The 20,175-nt window shown below is 54.8% G+C and overlaps 1 protein-coding gene across 2 annotated transcripts; it reads left to right on the forward strand.

The window, feature by feature from the left end:
- Window positions 1-329: 329 nt before the first annotated feature.
- CYGB (cytoglobin) lies at window positions 330-19,866 on the forward strand. 2 transcript variants are annotated; one of them, XM_064675767.1, is made up of 4 exons: window positions 330-888; window positions 10,616-10,847; window positions 11,390-11,518; window positions 19,435-19,866. In XM_064675767.1, exons 1-4 carry the CDS (start codon window positions 746-748, stop codon window positions 19,495-19,497), a joined length of 567 nt encoding a protein of 188 aa, XP_064531837.1. In that variant the 5' UTR covers window positions 330-745; the 3' UTR covers window positions 19,498-19,866. The 2 variants fall into 2 exon arrangements, with proteins under 2 accessions (XP_064531837.1, XP_064531838.1); XM_064675768.1 differs by lacking the exon at window positions 19,435-19,866 and having other exon boundaries at window positions 335-888; window positions 11,390-16,325.
- Window positions 19,867-20,175: the final 309 nt, after the last annotated feature.

A 20,175-nucleotide genomic window follows, 5' to 3' on the forward strand; every position in this document is an offset into this window, starting at 1 on the left:
GGGGGTGCCTTGTGTTCCCCTCTCGCCCCAAGAATCAGAGGGGAGCGTGGGTCTGTCCTTCCAAACATCACCTCCTGCAAAATCAGAGAGGGCAAAGAGGAGAACCGAGGCAGAACTTGGAGCAGCCAGAGGTTGGGCTAACTTTAACTCAGCACTTTGGATTCTGAATTTCCTCTGAGCTGTTTACAAAGGGTTGGAAAAAAAACTTCCAGCCCTACCTCCCCCCGCCAGCACCGTCCTGATGTTGCCCAGAACATCGCTCTCATCCCTCCCTTTCGTGGAGAGAAAAAAAAAAAAAAAGAGAAGGAGGGAGGAGTGGGAGAGAGGAGGAGAGAGGGAGAAAGTGAGCTCACGTTCACACATTGGTGAAGAGGCTGGTCTTGCAATGCCTTTGAATATTTTACTTTTAGGCAGTTCCTCATCAGTCAGCCACACACATCCGAGGCGAGCTGAAGCTAACTACAGCCATGGACAGCACTGGGAGATCTGAGATCTGACTGCACGCATCATACCTCCAGGATATTTTTTAAATTACATATATAAACACGCCGACAGGCAGCCGAGCTCACACACACACACACACACACACACACACACTCTCATACACATCCACACATCGCAGAGCCGCCAGCACCCGCACGGCCGCCGAGCAAACACCTTGTCTCCTCTCGCAGGATATACCCGCTCACACACATCTCTCTTTATCTCCTCCTGGCTTCCCGGAGGATCCTGCCGGCTGTTTTTCATGGAGAAAGTCCAGGGAGAAATGGAGATTGAGAGATGGGAAAGAAGTGAAGAGATCTCAGACGCAGAAAAAAAGGTTATTCAAGAGATATGGAGCAGAGTATATGCAAACTGCGAGGACGTTGGGGTCTCCATACTCATCAGGTATTTAAAAAACAAACCGAAAAAAAGGAAGCAGCAAATCCAACTAAATCTCTTTATAGCTGAGGAAGAGGCAGAACAATATATAGAACTGAGCAGAGATGAATGACAGTGAGTGGGGAGCTGGCTGGGTGTATTCACTGCCTGGGAGAGCAGGGAGGGTTTCACAGCGCTCCTCGGATTCCCACACCTTTGAGCTGGGTGGCGGCGGCGGGGGGAGAGGGGGCAGCCTTGCCGGGGACTTTGGGGGAAGCTGCTTCCATGCAAAGGTCACCTTACCCTGTGGACAGGGCTGGGGGGGCGGCGGAGGCGGGGGGAGCTCAGCGCCGGGTTTGGGTGGGTTGGGGGTCTGGGTTTGTACACCCCCCCAGTGAGCTGCGTGCGGATGGCACGGGGACGTAGCAGGCTGGCGGGTGAAATAATGCAAGTTGGGAGCCAAGATAAAACCCAAGCAGGTGTGTCTCCGAGGGCACCATCTGTCCCTCCGGCGGCAGCGTCGGCGGGAAGGAGGGCACTGAAGTTGGCCGTGGAAGGGGGGCGTGGGGGGCACAGGCAGGAGATGGGGGCTGTGGGGGGACAGGGACCCTGCAGTCCCGGGATCGGGGTGCAGAGCATCGCCCGATGGCGTGGGGCTGTGCAGCACAGACGGGCAGCTCCGAGTCTCAGGTCTGTACCTGAAACCAGAACAAGGGAGATGCTCTTGAGGTGGGGAGCAGAGGCAGGTGGGGGTTCCTGTGTTGTCTGCAGGTGCAACCATGTCCTGGTACCCCAGGAAAGCATCAAGCAGGAATCCCACAGGGTCACATGGACTCTGTGACTTTGGGGTGTCAGTGGGGTGCAGCACCAGCAGGCTGTTTCCCTTATTTAAGAGGGGAAAAGAGGATAGGCAGGATGAGGAGAGGGGCAGACAAGATGCCTACATTGACCTCTTGCTAAACAGCAAAGACACTGTCCAGAAAACCAAAGCTCCCACCATTCATCCCAGGGATCAGTAATGCTGGGATGTCCCTGGTCAGGCTCCCACCTTGACCCAACACCAGGCACCCCTATTTGGAAATGGGAGATTGGGTTGTGTCCTTCCCATTTCAGTCCTGCAGTAGGGGACTCTGGGTGCTTGGAGAACTCCTTGGATGGATTTGCTGTTTACTAATAATCATTCCAAAGTTTTCCAATAGCCTGTGAGCTGATGCCCCAAGCCTGTAGGGTCTGCAGGGAGTGGAGCCTCCCTGGTCATGCTGGTAAGCAGAGTTGATTTCCCTTCAGGCTTGCTGCCAGCACTGCAATGGGATTTTCCTACCAAGACCCCTTTGCAGATTCCAAAATGACATAGGGCATGAGGGGCATCGAGGTGTGGCAGCAGGGACCATGTGGCCAAGCTCTGGCCCTGACTCAAACTTTCCCAGTAGAAGTTTTTCGTCCAGTTTGTTGTTCTTTTATTCCGGGCATAGTTGTGGCACTGAGGTGAAGGTTTTTCCCCTGCTGTGACAACAGGGCAGGACAGAGCTGCCTCCTAAGGTGAACCCCAGCTCCTTGGGAGCCTTTACATCCTTAGTCATGGCACGTGCCCTGGCACATCCCAGCTAAACCTGCCACCTGCTCCCTCAGCCAGAGCTTCCCTTGGATGCTGTAAGTGAGGTCTGGACTTTCAGTGCATGTCCCCGGGGACAGTGATGTAATTTGGAAGCGGTGCCGTCCTCTCCAGCAGCACTGGTTGGAGCAGCACACCTGCCTGCATCCCTGTGCCACAGCCACTGTGGCTGAGCTGTCCCCCTGGTCACACACCCTGTCCCCAACGAGGGTTTCGTGCTGCTGCCCTGAGCTCCACTCCCCCGTGAGCTCCGACAGGCTCCACCTGAGCTGCCTGGGGAAGCACGTGCCGGGCAAAAGCAGGGCAGCCCTGGACAGGGCTGGAGCACCGGCGGCTGCTGCTCTCCCGGCTGCCTTTCCCAGATGGCATCAGCTGCCGGGAGAAGTGGGTCATGCGTGGAGGCCGCCGGGAGCACGGGCGGCGCGGGCCGGCGGCAGCCACTTCCCAAGACATGATTCAGCAGCTCCAGAGGTCGGGGCTGGGGAGGGGGCAGTGGGCAGACACTGGTGGGGGTTGGCGGGAGGTGACCTGGCCGGCAGACTTTGGGTGGGCACCCACACGACGTGCTGGGGGCTGAGCGCTGCCCAGTCAGCCTCCCTGCTTCACCAGTGCTGGGCCGGTGTTCCTCCCCATCTTGCTGGGGAAACTGAGGCAGAAAGGGATGTGCACAGGTGTGGTCAGGGAGAGGGGAGGGGGATGCACGGCTGTGGTGCCCCATTTGGTGCAACCCCCACGTGCAGAGCAGTGAAAGCATGTAAATCTATCAGCACTCCTGTTCTTGGTGTTGTGACCAGGGAATTGACTGTATCTGGTGGCAGAGGGTCTCTCCATGTTTTCCTGCTCCATCCCCTCTCCATCCCTTCAGAGCTGCTTAGGGCAAGGAATTACTTTTCTGGACATAAAAAGTTGACGTTAATCTGGGGTCTGATCCTGTGCCCCAAGAGTGGAGGCAGGGAGGCAGCAATGCCCCTGCAAAAGGCAGGGCTGCAGTGCTGGCATCCTGCAGAAACCTAGCCCAGCTCCCTCTGCCTCGACCAGCATCCCACCCCTCCACCCCCAGCCCTTCCATGCTTTGCCAATGGGGAAACTGAGGCTCAGAGCTGGGCATCGTGTTCCCATCCCCCATGGCTGCTGTTAGTGCTTGAAGCCACAGCAAAACCCTGGGGTCCTGCCCCCAGCATGGTGGGTCCCTGATCTCACAGGGCTCTGGGGTCCTGGGGGACACAAACACAAATAATGGGGAATACGGCTGAGCAGCCACCGGATCCTGGGAATCTGCGCTCTGTGGTTAAAACTATGTCGCTAATTGACAATTTCCTCAGTGGGGAGCCTCCAGCCGGAGGAAGCACAGTCTCCTTGCCTCGCTCATCTTCCTCCCTGGGAGCTCAGGGGCCTCTGCAGCTTCTTCTCACAGCTGCCTTAACCCTTGCTGGAGCTGGAGCTGGCTCTGGAGCTGCAGCTGGAGCCTGGAGCTGCTCATCCAGTGCCATGTGTACTGGCTGGGTCACTCCCAAGTGGGCATGCTGGCTGGCACAGATGGGAGCCCTTGGCTGCAGCTCGCCCATAGCCTCCCCATGTCCCCAGGCTCGTTGCTGTACCTCAGTTTCCCCATCTGTAATTTAGGAATCAGTCCTTCTTGAACCCCCCTCACTCCAGAGCTCACAGTGGGGAGCCCAAGTGTGCCAGGGGAGCAGGGCAGCCCTCAACCCCTCTGGCACCTGCATTAGCCCTCGCTGTGCAGTGCAGGAGCCCCCCCAGCACGTGGCCATCACCCCCCAAGGTCGCCCTTTTCCCTCCCAATGATTGATTGCCAGTAACCCCACATTCTGAGACTGGGCTGGGGGATGCACACACCCAGGTGGCTCAGCCCTCCGTGGCACATAGAGGCTGGGAGCACCCGTGGGGGAGCATCAATGAGGGATTGGCTCCCTCAGTCCTTTGCAGACCCTGACTAAGCCCAGGACTCCAGGGCTAAAACCACAGCCTGTCCCGACCAGCACACGCACATTCGCTCCCACACCCACACACACGTACCACAGCCACAGATGTGGGACCACAAAACTTTATGGATCCCATCGGGGGATAAAACCCAGGAATAGTTTCTATTAGATCCCAGGAAAATCTGTACCAAATGTTAACGCTGCACCAAGAGCAGGCGACGCAACCTGCCACAGCCACCGCAGGCTGTGCCACCTCCACAGGGCTTCTCTGTCACTGTTCCCTGCATTTCCACTCCAGACCCATCAGCTTTCTGAATTTCCAACGTTGTTACCTTCTCCATCACTTCTGACGTGCTCTTTCCCCCTCAGGAGGTATAGGAGGGAAAGCAAAAGGTTTGTCAGTGCAGGATCAGGCCCCCGGATTTCGACAGTCTGGGTCTGCTTAGCCTGAGCAAACACACCTGGATTCAGACAGTTTGCAAAGAGCTTTGAAATATGAAAGCAGTCCTTGGATGCCAGACATTATTGGAAGTTTTAGGTTAAAATAGGAAAAAGTCTGAGTAATGGGTCTGGCAATGCAGAAAACTTTTTTTTTTTTTTTAGCTGAATCTAAAAAATATGGGTTGAATCCACGCAAAAATGGCATTTAAAGAAATGATTTTGCAGCTACCCCCAAAGCCAACATGTGTTTTGTGGAGGCGTCTATAGGGCTCCATTCCTGGCGGTTGAAGGGCACATTTCAGAGCAGAGCAGCTCAGAGAGATGCAATATCTCGCTTTGAAAAGGGCCCAGTGAAAGGACCAGCAGCAATGTCCCTGTCCCATGGCTTGTCCCATGCTCACAAGTCATTGTGGTCAAGCTGGGGAGATGTTTTTCCAGAGACAGGGAGAGCCACAAAGCAGCAGGACACTGCTCTGCTGACAAGGACATGCACGAGGAACATTTCCCAACCCAACAGCCTTTCCATGAGTGGTGAAGGGGTGAGTGTGGGTTTAATAAGGTCAGTCTTGGAACAGCCCCTTTTCCCATGACTGTGTCATCTCTCTGATCGCAGCCCTTTCACCTGCCTCACAGCCAAGGTGGCTTGGGGAGATCCCTGTGGCACATCCTGCCCCAGACACAGCCTGAAGGCTGTCAGCAGCTCTCAGGGTGACCCAAGAAGAGCCTTTCCCATGTCCCCTGTCCCAGGGCTGCCCTTGCATTGCTTGTGAACCACACGGGGGTAGAGAGATCCCACTTGACCCGCCGAGAGCTGCAAGGATGTCCCTGTCCAAGGGAAGCAAAGGCACGGGGGATGAGCGGTTTCCCCGGACGGTTTCCCTGCCTGTGACTAAGGACATGCTGGATGCGTTGGTACCAGCCCTGACAATCCCTCCTCCGGAGCAGGCGGCGAGGGCCAAGTCTCCTCTCTGCCAACCCGCTCCGGTAATGAGGCTGCAGCAGCAGCGGAGCGGGGCTGCACCCGGACGCGGCTGGGCGAGCGCCCGCCTGCGGAGTTTCAGGGCTCATTAAAGGCAGGGAAATGTCAGGACAGCCCTCGGCAGGCTGGCAGGCGCTGAGCGCGGCTGGGGAACGCAGAGTACCGGCTGGCTGGCGATCCTGCTGGAGCACGGCGCCGGGGGCGAGCGCTGAGCCGGGGCTGCTGGAAATCCCCGTGGGAGCATCGGATTGTAGACGTGTGGTGGTGGACACCGGCAAAACACAGGTTCCCGATTTTGCTGGACGGATGGTGGGGCCCAGCACACAAACCACATCCTTGTGAGTTTTTGTCACTCCCTCTCTACCTGGCCAGGGGGTTTCTTCCAGCTCCAAACCCCTCCGCAGTCCCTGGGGGTCAGGGACTTGCAGCCCAGCTCCAGAAAGCTCCATCCTCACTGTGTGTTTGCCTGGGAGGCAAGAATCTTTTTTTCACATCGTTTCCTGACACCCATAGACCCTGCTGGGCCTCGTAGGGCTGTAGGAAGGATGCTGGGTGCAGGGGGAGGTGCTGGTGGTGGGGTAGAGGAGCCTGATGTGTTCCATCCTTGTGTGTTGCTTGCATCCAGTGGGCAGGGACAGTGGTTTAGCAGTGGAGAGGGACAGGGACACAAATGTAGAGGGGCTGAGGAGGATGCTGTGCGTGAAAGCACTGAGCAATAGGGATTGCAAGGGAAGTAGGAAGGCAGAGGTGTGTGGGAAAGCCACTCTGGAGCTATTAATTCATTTACTGATGAAAGCTGTCCTTACCCCTGCCCTAAAGGTTCATCCATGCAGCCAAGAAGCTTTGGGCTGAATCTACATAAGTGGTAGGGGAAGACAGCAGCCATGAGGACTTGGAGGTGTGAGTTGTGCACACAAGTGAGCAGGACATGCCCCTGGGGGTTGATAGCTCATGCCCAAATATATTTGATGACATCTTTGCTGCTGGGTCCACTCCCAGCCTCCCGGTGTCCTGGTCCCTCTGCCCTTGGGCAGGGGGGCATTACAGCCTCTGAGCACAGCTCAGTGTTGTGCTGGATTCTGCTCCCAAGGCTGTGCAGCGGGATGTGGGCTTCACCTGGAGGAAGGCCAGCTACAGCTCTTCTCCCTCAGCCGCAGAAGAAGTTGAATTTAGCATCAGTGTGTGGATGGGGGGCTTGGCCCTTTTCCCTCCAGCCCTCCTGTGCCAGAGCTGGAGACGTTGCCCACCACCACCTCCACCTGTCTATGAGCTTTCAGAGAGAGGACACAGGAGCAAGCAGGCACCATCCCGTTCTCACTCCTATTTGCTTCCCCTTTTTCTGTCTTGCCGGGCTGTGGCATTGACACGTCTGAGACCTTTCTCACCTCAGGCTGGGAGCTGTAAACGCTGGGAGCACCCTTGCCCCAGCCTGAAGATGGATGATAGACTACAGGTGGCTGGGAGGAGCAGGGGGAACGTGCAGGCGAAGCGGTGAGACAGCCCTCGGCATAATAAATAGCAGCATCACACACCACCTGCCTACCCATTATCAGCTGCTTTGTAGGCACCCGAGCAGAGGGAGAGGTTTGAAAAGGGACGGGGAGAGGCTCCAGGCTGCCTTAGAGCTTCTCCCACGTAGAGGGACGAGGCGAGAGAAAACATGAAAGCATCGATAGGTTGAGTCACCAACCCTGGAGGGATTCAAAAGATATGTGGTTGTGGCACTTGGGGACGTGTTTTGGTGGTGGGCTCGGCAGTGCTGGGTTGAGAGTTGGGCTGGGTGATCTTAAAGGCCTCTTCCAACCTAAATGATTCTATGGAAATCTAGAAAAAAACAGTCTCCAAGTGCTGGCTGGGGGTTCAGCTGAAGCCTCTCAGCAGCTCTGAGGGCTCAGTAGCATTTTCCCTCTCAGTTTACAAACAGGGTAAGTGAAGCATTAAGGGTTTAGGTGCTTGGGGGGACTGAGTGAATAGCACCTGTGTATCCTCTGTCTAGCTGGGGAGGGAAAGAGGTGGCTGGGCTTGGAGATTTCCTCTGTGCAGGGTTTGTTCTTCATGGTCTGGGGAGAGGGAGGAAGATGGGGGAGATGGGAGGAGAAGTGGCATCTTCTCCCTAACAGAAAACAGGTTTCCAGTAACTGCAGTGGGTTTGCACCTTAATTATTTCCTTTGGCTCTGCTACTGGGAATGATTGTGTCCTTAAAGTTGTTAAAAGGGCAAAAGAGAGAGGAAAAGCAATCCTGACATCCTGTCCACTGGGTCCAGATGTAGCTCACAGAGTACAAATTAGCGGGTGCAGAATGGAATCGCTTAAAAAGAAATTTAATGAGATCGGTATGCAGGCATCTGGTTCCTATCAATCATCATTTTGTGTGATATGCAATGGTAAATATCATCTTTTTAATGACTCTGATGAAGAAAAAGAGCCCAAACCACACACACACATGCATAATGATCCAACAAAATTGCAGAGCCTGCGATGTTTGAACTCTCAAAATGTTCTGTAGATGGAAAAACCCCAACTGACACCTCTTCTAACTCTCCATTGTTTGAGTTATTTTATTTCTTACTTTTTTTTCCCCTTCCTTTCCTCTAGTTATATTTAACCTTTGTGTTAAATTAATCTTCTCTGTTTATTAACGACTAACCCTGACTGAGCCTCCCTCCCTCTTCTTCGTGCTTCGACAGCTCAAACATTTGCCCGAGGCCAGAGGTTCTTGCCTCAGGCGCCTGCTCCTCTCCAAGGAGAGGTGGCTGCAGGTCTGGCTGGCCATGGATTTGCTTTTCAGCTTGAAGGAAAGGTGGCTTGGGCTCCTCTGTTTCATTTCTCCACCAAAGACAGCCAGCAGACCCAGGATGGAGCACACGAGCTGAGGGTTTGCTGGTTTTACATCCTCCAGCACCAGTGCCCTCCTGATGGCAGGTCCCTTGGGAAAGCTGCTGGGCTCAGCTCCCATGGGGGCATCACCTTGAGGTCTGTGAAGTGGGGAAAGGTTGGAAACCAAATATTTGCATCCTTCACTGGCCTGGTCTCACCCAGGTTGGGGACTTTTGGGGGTTTAATCAATCTTTGCCTCTGGCATTTCTGGCCAAAAGTGGGGAGAGGTGGGGGTGATGATCCCAGTGGCTCCTTTTGGTCCTTCTCTTGGCAGGGACATGCTGAGATTCCTGGTAATGCAGGGGTCAGTCCCCCCCTTGCTGTTCCCCTTCTGCTGAAAGAGCCTGGCTGAGCATCTCTGTGGTGACAGGAGCTGGAGACAGCCAGGCCTGGGAATGATTTTTCCCAGCAGGAACCAGATGTGTCAGGAGGAGCTTTGCTAGGGGCAGGAGGCTGCACAATAACAAGGGGAGTTTTGTCATGGGTCCCTTCTGAGTTTTAAAAGCAACACCTTGTCTCCCCCTTCCTTCCACCTTCCTTCCTCCCCCCCTCCTTTCCACCACACACTCTTCACACCTCCAATACCTATTTTGGGCCATCTGATGAATCCCAGATGCCTTGGGAAGCAACAGAAGTGGTGGTGCACTCCAGGCACTGCTTCACTCTGCTTCCTTGGCAATGCCCCCAAGCTTTCACAAGCCAAGGGAGCGGGGGAAGGCAGGGAGGGGGGGAAAAAGGATGATAGCAGAGTGGTAAGGAGCCTGGTACTCAATATTGCGATTATTCATGGAGTGGTGAGTGGGGAAGAGGATCCCACCTGGTTCTGGAGGGAAGTAGTGATGGTTGGAAAAAGCGGTGGGATGGGTTCAGGTTCACATGGTTTGGGATGGTGCTTAGGAAGGGGGCTAGAGAGGGAGTCTGTCTGGACCCAGGCATGATGGGGGACAGCTTGGGAGCCCTCTGCCACTTTCTGAGCATCCTCCTCTGGTCCAGGAGGCAGGGAGAGCCCAGTAGGAGGGAGAGAGCTGGGTGAAAGCAGGAAGCAAACACTGACGTGGTTTTCTTTTGCATAAATTGGGTGGAAGGGGGTGGTTAATGTGACTCAAGTGTCAGCCCCAGCTGTCGAGAGCGACCAGCTGCACTGCTGGCATGGGTGGTGTTGGCATCCCTGCACCCTGTCACCTTGTCCCTTTCAGCCTCCAGCCCCCTCCAGCCCTCCACCTCCCAGGGGAGCACATCAGCTGCAACCACACCTTAACTTCTTTCAACTGCATTTGGGTGGGGTTGATTTAATCTTGCAGAAAAGAGAGTCCCCAGTCCCCCTCAGAGGGGCTGGTTTGGGGTGTCCTTGTGCTGGGGGAAATGTCTCCTGGCACAGATAAGCAACGATGTGAGCTCAGGGCTGAGATGCAGCAGGAGACTGATCTGTGAAAGCTGAGGATAACCTGGGTAGGGGAAAACTATTTGGGGTGGCAGTACAGGAATAAAGCCCATGGGGCCAGGAAGCTGCTGTGAGACTGAGGAAGAGGGGCAGGGAGAGGCTGGCTGAGATAAAGAGAGGTTTTCATACTCATCTGCAGTTCTCTGAGGCATGTTTTGATGTATGTGGGCATGAATACAGCATCTGGCACCTGGGTGGAATCTCTGGGCATCAAGAACTCAGTCTTGCCTCTGCTTTGTAGATGAATACCCAGCTGCGATGCCCATGTAGCAGATGGGGAAGGTTTGGGAGAAAGGCATCAACCTGCTGGTTTTCAGGCAGCTGAATTCTGGGGAATTCAGCAGGAAAACCAGCCCTGGCTGTGTCAGATGCAGGAGGTGGCTCCACCGCTCCGTGCTTTGCTTTAACCCCTCAGCCTGCTCCTGCCCTCCTGATGGCATTTCGTGTCGATTCTTTCTCGAAGGTTTTTTGTGAACTTCCCCTCGGCCAAGCAGTACTTCAGCCAGTTCAAGCACATGGAGGACCCCCTGGAGATGGAGAGGAGCTTGCAGCTGCGTAAGCACGCCCGGCGGGTCATGGGGGCCATCAACACTGTGGTGGAGAACCTCAATGACTCCGAAAAGGTCTCCTCCGTCCTGGCCCTGGTGGGCAAAGCCCATGCCCTCAAGCACAAAGTGGAGCCCATCTACTTTAAGGTAAAGGGTTGGACCAAAGTAATCTTTGGGGTGCTTTAGAAATTAGGAAGAGGGCAGGAGAGAGGGAGCTGTGGGGAGTTGGTGCTGCCTGTCCTTGCCCAGAGGAGCTTGGCTGGATGTGGGGGTTGCTCCTCACATAGCTGTGACACTGTCCCATGCAGACCACCCTTCCCACACACAGTCACTGGAGCATCCAATACCTTCCCCTGCCCAGGGAATCTGCCTACCTGTGTCCTGCTTGCAGCCCTACCAGCGTGTTCGTGGCTGTATGTCCCTTCTTTTAGAAATCAAGCATTATAGTCAGGAGTAAGTAATCTGAGGTGCCCAAACTGGGGCACCCCACCATGCCTTGGTCTCTGGTTACCTGCCCTGTCTGTTCCCAGGAGTGTCAACAGACCTTCAGGACATCTGTCTGTCCCACAGAAGGTCTCATTCCCAGAAATCATCAGGAGGATTCAATGGCTTTCCCTAGGAAAAAGCAAAATGTGCTGTTAGCTTCTCCCTACAGAGTTATTAACCCCTTGCTGTCCTCCTCCTTCCAGAAACTCACTGGTGTCCTGCTGGAGGTCATTGCTGAGGAATATCCCAACGACTTCACCCCAGAGGCTCACGGGGCCTGGACCAAGATGAAGACCCTCATCTACACCCACGTGACGGCGGCGTACAAGGAGGTGGGCTGGGCTCAGTACCCCACTGCCACCCTGTGAGCGGCCAGCGGGGCCAGGCGAGGGGCAGGGAGGGCTTCACTCACCCCAGGACTTCACTCTGGTCTCTTCTCAAGATCTTTGCTCAGTCTGGGGAGCCTGGTAGGGCCAGCTCTGTCAGCTGCCAAGTCACAATTTGATCTCCATGGGGTTTAAAAACAAAAGAAATAAGCCAAAAAAACCTATAGAACCACGAAGGGTGTGGGTGGGTCGGGGTGAAGCAGTTGCAGGGGACGCTGGAAGGGGATGCAGAGGGTGAGGGGAGAGCACTGGTTGTTGACTCCATCTTACTGTCCTGGCCTGTCCACCACCACCTCCCAAATCCTGCACCTCACTTGCGCCATCTCAAAGTCCCTTGCACAAGCGCTGCTGCCCCGTTCGATGATGAACAACACAACCCTCATTTTCCATGCAAAGCCCCTGGGTTAGGCCCGGCTTTGGGGGGCACAGTGCTTATGGAGACGTCCAGCTGCCCAGCTGGCACCGAAAACACTTTGCTTTGCACTTTGTGTGTCCCCTGGCAGGGTGGCAGAGCTGACAGCTGTGCCCACAGCGCTCTCGGTGCCCATCGCCCTGCACTCTGGGCTGGCTGCAGTCACCCTGCACTCTGGGCTGGCTGCAGCTGTCACCTCTCCCATCACCCACAGTCCCTCTCCTTGGCTGGCTGCTGCAAACCCTCCTGGGGCTGGAGGGAGTGAGGGGGAGGGAGAGATGTGCTCCTGCAGCGTGAGAGAGTGGGGAAGGAGGGGGATGCCTTTGGGCTGCCTCCCCTCGTGGCTCGGAGCATGGTGTGTAGGTGGGATCCCTGTGTCATATGTAGGGAGCTGGTGAGTCCACCCACTGCCCTTCAGCTCCCTGAGGATGAGCTTGGGTGGCACATGTCGTGCCATTGCCCTGGGAGCTGTATGTGTAGGTCTGTCTGTCCAGCTCTGCCCTGCACGGTGAGAAGGGGGGTTTGGGCTGTGACCAGGAGGGGAAAGATGGTATGGGCACAGCAGGAGGGATTTCTAGGTGTGAAGAAAGGTCCCTTCTCTGTTAAAATTAATAAATAACTTGTTGTATATTTACATATTCCTGCCCTCGTGGTGAAACTGGGTTCCTTCAAATAAAGTGCCTGGTAGAAATCAGCCCATGCAGGAGCTGTGTCCCCTACCCGGGGACGGCAGTGCTCCTGTCTGTGCCTGACAAAGGCTTCTCCCCCACCCCCCAAAAAGTGGTTGCAGGGCTAGCAGCACTCGTCCTGCCTCCAACACCAACTCCTGCTGGGCCTCCGGGTGAGTCTGCTTGGTTTGTGCCTCAGTTTCCCCTGCAGTTACAGGAAAAGGGAGGAGGAGCAGCCCTGTTGCCTCCTGCCCACGAGTGGTTGGATTTATAGGATTTCTGGGAACTGATTGGCAAAGGGTTGAGGATGTGTCAGATGTGCTGGGAAGCTTTGGAATCCTTGTCATCCAGACCTAAAGGTCTCTTATTTTTAGAGCTCTAGCACTAAGGACAATGTTATCTGTTGAAGTGGAAGGGGGTTCCCTTCCAAGATTTCCTCTGGCCTCACTCCACTACTTGTCCTGGAGAGCTGGCAGCTTCCTGAGAGAGACCAGCTCCTCTCCTGGATGCCAGCTGGATAGGCAGAGAGCCCATGGTTCCTACTGGGATCCCCAAGGCCACCCTGGGGACATCCCCCTGCCGTGGGAACACAGACCCCAGCCCTGCCCTTTCCATTGTGCCAAGGTGTCAGCACTGCCCGTGGCTGGGGAGCAACCCCAGGACTGCTGCTCAGAGCAGCAGGGTAGGTGTGTCTGGGTGAATGTGCCCCTCCTTGGAGGGCTCTGTTGGATGCAGCCAGGAATTTGTGCCATCACCCAGTGCCCCAACTCTGGGCAAAGTGGATTTGGAGAAGGCTCTAAACCTCTTGGCTGCATTCCCCAGTGTTCCCTTGCCTTCCTGCAGAGCCACAGGAGCAGAGTTAATCCCAGAATAGCTCCAGGGCTTCAATAATGTCATTACAGCCAATCTGGCCTTGCAGTTCTTTCCTTCCTACATCCCACAGTAAAACTCATGGAGCAATGGCACCTGGAGTGATGGCACATGGGTGTCCATTGGGTGGAAGTAATGGCTCGGGGCACAGCAGTCTGTGGCATGGCAGGGTGTGAGGTCAAGGGGGTTGAAAAAGGAAGGCATGGGGTGACAGGTGGTGCTGCCTTTGCTCATGAGGTGGGCTGTCATTTAGAGCCAACACCCCCAAAATTCAGCCCACCAACCTGCACTGGTGAAGGTGCCAGCAGCTGCTGCCTCTGGCTCCCATCAGTGTCAAAGCAGCTGCTCATCCCTCATATCAGTGAAGGCATCCTTCAAGCAGCTGCTGCTGCCCAGGTCAGGAATGGATGGGAAAAGCCCGTTCAGCATTGACTTTGCTCCAGTGCAGGACTGGAGAGCAATTGCTTGGACAAGACTGTTAGATTATATTTGTGTGTGTGCACATCAGAGGACTCTCACGAGCACAGCTTCCCTGGTTCCTGCCAAAACCTCGAGGCCAGCAGCACATGTTTTCGATGAGTTCATGTACTCCCTGTGCTCTGCAGATGCTGGGCCAGGGGTGTTTCTGTAGAGGGATGTTTCATCTTCAGACAAAATTTGCACATTAACCTTCAAGGTTAATATCGTCCAGGTGGGAATTTTATTTTTGCAGTGCAAGCCCTTCACTTCCCACGACCAAAACTGGGCTCCCAGTCCACAGGGAAGCCACTTTGGGGTGGCTGGAAAGTCCCCATGTTTGTACCTGACCCACCCGAGTGCCTTGGTTTTGGGGGAGCAGCAGGGAGGTCCTCCCACTTGGTTTCTCCTTTCTTTTTTTACATCTCCAGAAAAAAACCTGACCCACGGCCTCGTGTGCCCACGCATGTGTGTGCTGGGCTTGAGGTTTTTTTCCAGGAACGTTTTCCTAAAGCAAATCCAGATGTGTGCAGCTGCTGTCCCTCGAGGAGCACCCTCCCCCCCGCCCCCCATCAGCCAAATTGCAGGCCAGTCCAATAGATGCAAACAAAAACATGTTTATTTTTACCAGTTTCGTAGGAAGTAACATGAAGCAGGAGGGCAGCCAGGGCAAAGCTCCGGGGGGGAGGAGATGGAGATAAAGCGAACGCCCCCTCTTTGCCGCCCACAGCAGAGGAGGTATTGCTTAAACCGGGGAAAATTCTCATCTGGGGAGAGATGAAAATGAACAGAAAAAGGAAAAAAAATAAAAAATACCATTCCAGAGTGACAGGGCTGATAAATGCCGAGTGGAAGAGCAGAAAGGGAGGCCGGGTCCTGGCTCTGTGCGTGGCTCTCCAGTACACGCACACACAGTCGTTCCCTGTTACTGCCAGCCCCATCCACCCCCCATCCCTGAACCCTCCACAGCTGACTGGGGACCCCCTTATCCCCCCTTTCCTTCAGGTCTTACTCTCTGGGGCTTGATGTTTCACCTCCTGGCACTCTTAGGCTGAGCTTAGGGCACTTCAGGTTCAGTTTTGCTCTCCTTGGTGGTGGCAGGTAGGGACCAACTTGCAAAGTCCTTCCCCCAAAATTCACAGGTAAGAAGTTGGGGCTCAGGGCACGATGCCAGCACATGCTGCTCTCTCTCCTGCACTGGGGAGGATCTCTGTGTCCCCCCCAGCCCTGTCCAACCCCTGGCTCAGCCAGCACATTGGCATTGGCATTGTCATCAGGGCTGGGCTTGGACCTGTGATTGGGATGGGAAAACCTTTGTGCCCCCTGCCAGAGGCAGATGGATGCTGAGTGAGGGGAGATTTGGTGTCCCTGGGGCAGGTTCTCCCCCACAAGCACCTTGTCCTGGCTCTCTTTGGGGGCACCCACTCATATCAACCAACTTTTGTCACCCCACCCCAAGTTCAATGTTTGGTCAGAGGGAGTTGAGTGCTGGAGGGAATAGGAAGTGTTGGGTTGGAATGGGGCATAGATCCTGTCCACCCTATCCACTCCCTCCCCGTGGCCAACATTCATGGCAGGTTTAGCTCCACAGGCACCTGAACAGCTGGAGAGACACCCCAGCACCACCACAACCCTTAGGGACCTTGTGCCACCACCCTCATCTTCTCTTGTGGTGAGACAAATCCCCGAGGCAGCTGAGCCACGGGAGTCCTCTTGCATCCCTGCCACTTCGCTCCACTTTGTCCCAGTAAAGGGGATCCCAGTGTCTCCCCACTCTGTGGGGGGTGCCCAGTGACTTCAGTGGGGACCAGATTTTGTCTGGCTGGACTCTGGTGCCAGAGCTCAGCCTTCCCCTGCCCCTTGCCGTGGGGAAGCTGCCCTGGTGCAGAGATGTCGGTGCGAGGGCTGCTTGGGTCCAGCACCAGCGAAACCAGACAGATGGATGGGAGGGAAACCCATGTGCTAACCTTGGACCAACTTAGGGAAAGGGAGGGATAAAACTACCCGCCTGGGTCTGACCTCTCCGACAGGCTGCGGCGCTAATTATTTTCCATAGCTGAAGTTGTCTCTAATTGTTAGTATGTCTTAACCAGTCCCAGCGTGACCCACAGACATGAGCTGGCGTGGTCTGATGTAACTCCGTGTCTTTCCTGTTCCTGCTGCAGATACTGTTCATGTTCGTGTTTCTCGGCGCTTCCGTGCTGGTTTTATACTTGGCCGTTCCGTGTACGATGGGTGTAACTTGTTTTTCTTTTTGTAGGTTTTTAGTATGTTTGTAACCGGACAAAATGGTGTTATTAAACTGAAACTTGTATCTTCAGTGGATAAATCAATCAAACCCCCTCCAGCTCTGCTTGGTTTCTTTCTGGTGGGGTGGCTGCAAGGTGAGGGGTTGTCGGGGGGCTGCCCCTTGGCCAGACAGGCCTGGGGGTTCCTGCTAACTCTGAGGGAATGGTGAGGGAGCTTTGTGGCTGGAAAGCAGCAGCAAAGGGAGGGGATGTGTTCTTCCCTGTCCTCTGCAATGAGGGTGGGGGGAGATGGCTGGAGGCATCTTACCAGCGCAGGTGAGAAGGGGAAGGTCTGCTCCTCCTCTGGGCTCTTCACTTGGCTTCCAGGTACGTTGTGCAAACCTCCAGGGTCTCTCCCTGAATCAGGAGCTGCTCCTGTGCCTTTGCCAGCCCAGCCAGGCCAAAATGTGTGCTGATGGCCACGAGATGCAATGACCACAACCACTGAGGGCTATGAGATAGTTCTCAGCCTGTAAAAATAACAAACAGCTCCCTGAGCAGCAGGAGCCCCATTTTCCACGTCTCTATCCCTTGCGGCTCCTCCGGTGCCTCTCGCTGTGGTTGGGTCACGTTGCAGTGGGATGGATCCCAGCACGGTTGGGTCACGTTGTGGTTTCCCCCCATGGGTCTTTGCAGCTCCCTCGTTTGCAAAACAGGCCCATGACGTATATGAGACCTCTGTCAAATTCAGTTGACACTGGCCAACCTTTCCAAAGTTGTTGGCAGAGGACGGATGGATGGACAGACAGACAGACGCGTGCTATGATCCCATAAGCCTGATTTCCCTGGAACACAAGGCTTGGAAAAGAAATTCAAGCAATCCTGTTTATCGTGCTCCTCTTTACTCCAAGAACAGAACAGGCTTTCAGGGAAGGGAAAACCCACCCCACCAGGGTGGCAGAAAGCACCAGCACCTGGCCACAGGCAATTTTAAGGGGAGCAATCCCAGTTTAGGACTGAGACTGAGGGGGGAATCAGTGAGTTCTGAGAGGGAGGAGAGCAGAGATTGGTGTCTTGGAGGCTGCCCAGGGTCATGGGGAGCCTGATGGTGACTTGTCTCCTGTTGGGCTGAGGGCAATGGGGATGCTCTCCAACCCTGCATGTGGTGGAGTAGATTTTGCATGGGCAGGCACTTGAGCTGGGGTCCCCATGCTACAGCAACTGGGGTGTCCATGCAAGGGGAACCTATTTCTTTCCCTACAGCTTCACCAACCATGGCCATGGAGGAGGAAACCAGAGGCCAACCCACATGGGGAGAGGAATAACTGCCTGGTTCAATCTGTCTTCTCCCGCTGTGCCTTCTTTTTGTGGGGGGGAAAAACCACTTGGTGTTGTTCATGTGATTAATAAGCCATCCTTGGAGTCTCTGCCACATCCTGTATACACTTCCAGGTGGAAGAAAACAGTCAGCAAAGCCTGCACGCTGCTGTGCTCCAGATGGGAAACATCGGCTTGGAAACCACGGGCAAAAGGACTGGCCTGCTCTGGAGTGGGGAGGCTGCAGTGGGGACCTGAAGCTCTTAGACCTTTGCATGCTGAGCTGACACTAGCCAGGACCAGCAGTGGCCTGGAGGGCGCTGACACGGGGCTGGTTTTTCCAACAGCTTGTTGAAAAGGAGCCGGGAATTTCAGCATTACCTTGCAGGGAAAAAATATGTACACAGCCCTTTGCTTCATACTAATATTTACCCCCAGATCCCATCACGTCAGGGTGGCTGTGACGATCATGCCGTGACCTGGACCCTGTGGCCATGCCAGTGCTCTGCAAGTGCTGGTGGAAAAGGAGACAGGGTGGCAGGCTGAGGCTCACAGCCCTCTGGAAAATTGGCCCAGGCACCAGGGTGATGGGCTCACACCCTCTGGCTGCCCTGTGCCCATGGAGTGCTAAAACAACCTTGTTTCCAAGCGTCCTAGCCTGGAGGGAGGGATCCCTTGCCCAAGGGAGCTGGTGGAGGTCCAGCTCTGAGAAATCACCTTCGTGGCCCCAGTGATGTTTTATGGGCTGGGAGATGGAGGGAGAGAGGAATTTGATAGGGAAGGCATAGCGAGGGATGTGCTCCCAGCCTGTCTCTCATGCTCCAGCCCTGGGATAGACCCTGCACCCCACACCACTGGCCACAGGGTCCAGTGCTCCCTGCCCAGTGCCTGCCACAAGCTGGAGGAACGATGGCTCTACCAGCCTGGTGCCAATGTGGGATCAGAGGTGGCACATCTGCACCCTGTGTCCGTGTTCTGCTGGCCCCCCATGACAGCAGAGGGGAGAGCCAGGAGGTCACTGTGAGGAACAGGCAGAAATATGACTGCAAGGAGGGATTAGAAAAGAGCACATACAAAAACTGCACTACAGTTATTAATATATCTATTTAAAAACCTATTAAACCCCGTCCCACAGGAGCTGGTAGTGAGAAGTGCTCCTGTGTGTGCTGGGTGGCACAGGGTGAGAAGCCTCAAGAGACAGAGCTTGCAGGCTCCCACCAGCTTGAAGGACATGTCCCTTTTTCCTCTCCTTTATCTGCACCAAGATAAGAGCCAGGAGCTTCAGGCTTCTCTGTATGACACACACACACACACACACACCCCATGGCCAGCCTCACCAGTGCGGTGGTTTTGGTGGCTCCTTGCTCAGAGGAGAGAAGAGGGGAAGGGAGAAGAAAAAAAAAGGCAGGAAAATATTCTCCCAGCCTGGTGGGGCTGACACTGAGCAGGAGCCAGCCCTTCCTTCCGCGCCCGGCTCCTCTTCAGCTGCGCCGGCTGATATGGTTTATCTGAGCAGCGCCGAATGTAAACGCTGTCAGCGCCGGCCGGGATTAATTCCCGGGAGTTTGGCAGCCGAGAGATGAAATAACAGCGCTGCGGGAGGGGGGAGCGGGAGGGGGAGAAGTGCACATCTCAGACTGAAAAATCCTCCCGGTTAATTTACAGCCAGGTTTCTCTTCTCCCAGGCACTCTTGAGAGAAAGAGCAAAGCCGGGGGCAGAGGGAGGGTGGGGGAGAGGAACGGGAGGAGGAGGAGGAGGACTCCTGGAGCGGAAGGCTGGGACCCAAGGGAGGGGGGATGACTGGCAAACCACGCTTGCCCCGCGTGCCCCACGGTGACAGGGACACTGCGGCTGGTGGGGCCCATGGCCCGCAGCCCCCGGCCCAGCCCAATCACCCTCTGGTTTTGCAGGATCCCTCGGGCGCTGGTGGAGGAAGCAGCGCCGAAGGCACCGAGGTGCTCCCGGACACCTGAGCCCCGACAGCCGGCACCATGCAGGGAGAGGAACCCCCTCTGCTCTCCACTTGCACTGGCCTGGGGGGACACTCCCATCCCCCCACTGCCCTCTCCTTGGGGAGCAAACCACCAAAAAGCACATTCCCATTGAATATTCCCGTATTCGCACTAAACACCGTGAGATCACCCAAGGACTTTGCTGCTGGGAGGACTCCCAGCCCAAAAAAGGTGGGACATCTACTGCTGTTTATTACAAACCCCTTTTCATTAATTGACAAGTATATTTGCATTAAGGGAAGGCTTTAGAAAACTGCCCCGCAGATGCTGTTTTTTCAAGGCTGATGTTTCAAACAGCTCCTAAAATAAAATAATCATCAGGCTCTGCCACATTGCTTTGGTTTATGTTTATATAGCAGAGGGATTTGGTTTGAGGGTACTTTTCTAAGCAGTAGGGTGGTTTTCATTTACTTTCTTTAGGTATTTCAGTAAATAACCACAAATACTTTCACTTATTTTTATTGATTTCTTGGTAGAGGATTGGCTGGACAAAAAGCCCAGCAGTGCATGGGAAGGTAAATTGGTTTATTTTAAACTTAGGAAAGCCCATCTCTCTGCCAAGAGCTGTGCATCACTAACAGCAGATTATGGTTTTACTCAGGATTTAATAATCTATTTTATATCTACCTACATCTAATG

Source organism: Pseudopipra pipra, chromosome 19 (assembly GCF_036250125.1).
Source record: "Pseudopipra pipra isolate bDixPip1 chromosome 19, bDixPip1.hap1, whole genome shotgun sequence".
Lineage (NCBI taxonomy): Eukaryota > Metazoa > Chordata > Aves > Passeriformes > Pipridae > Pseudopipra > Pseudopipra pipra.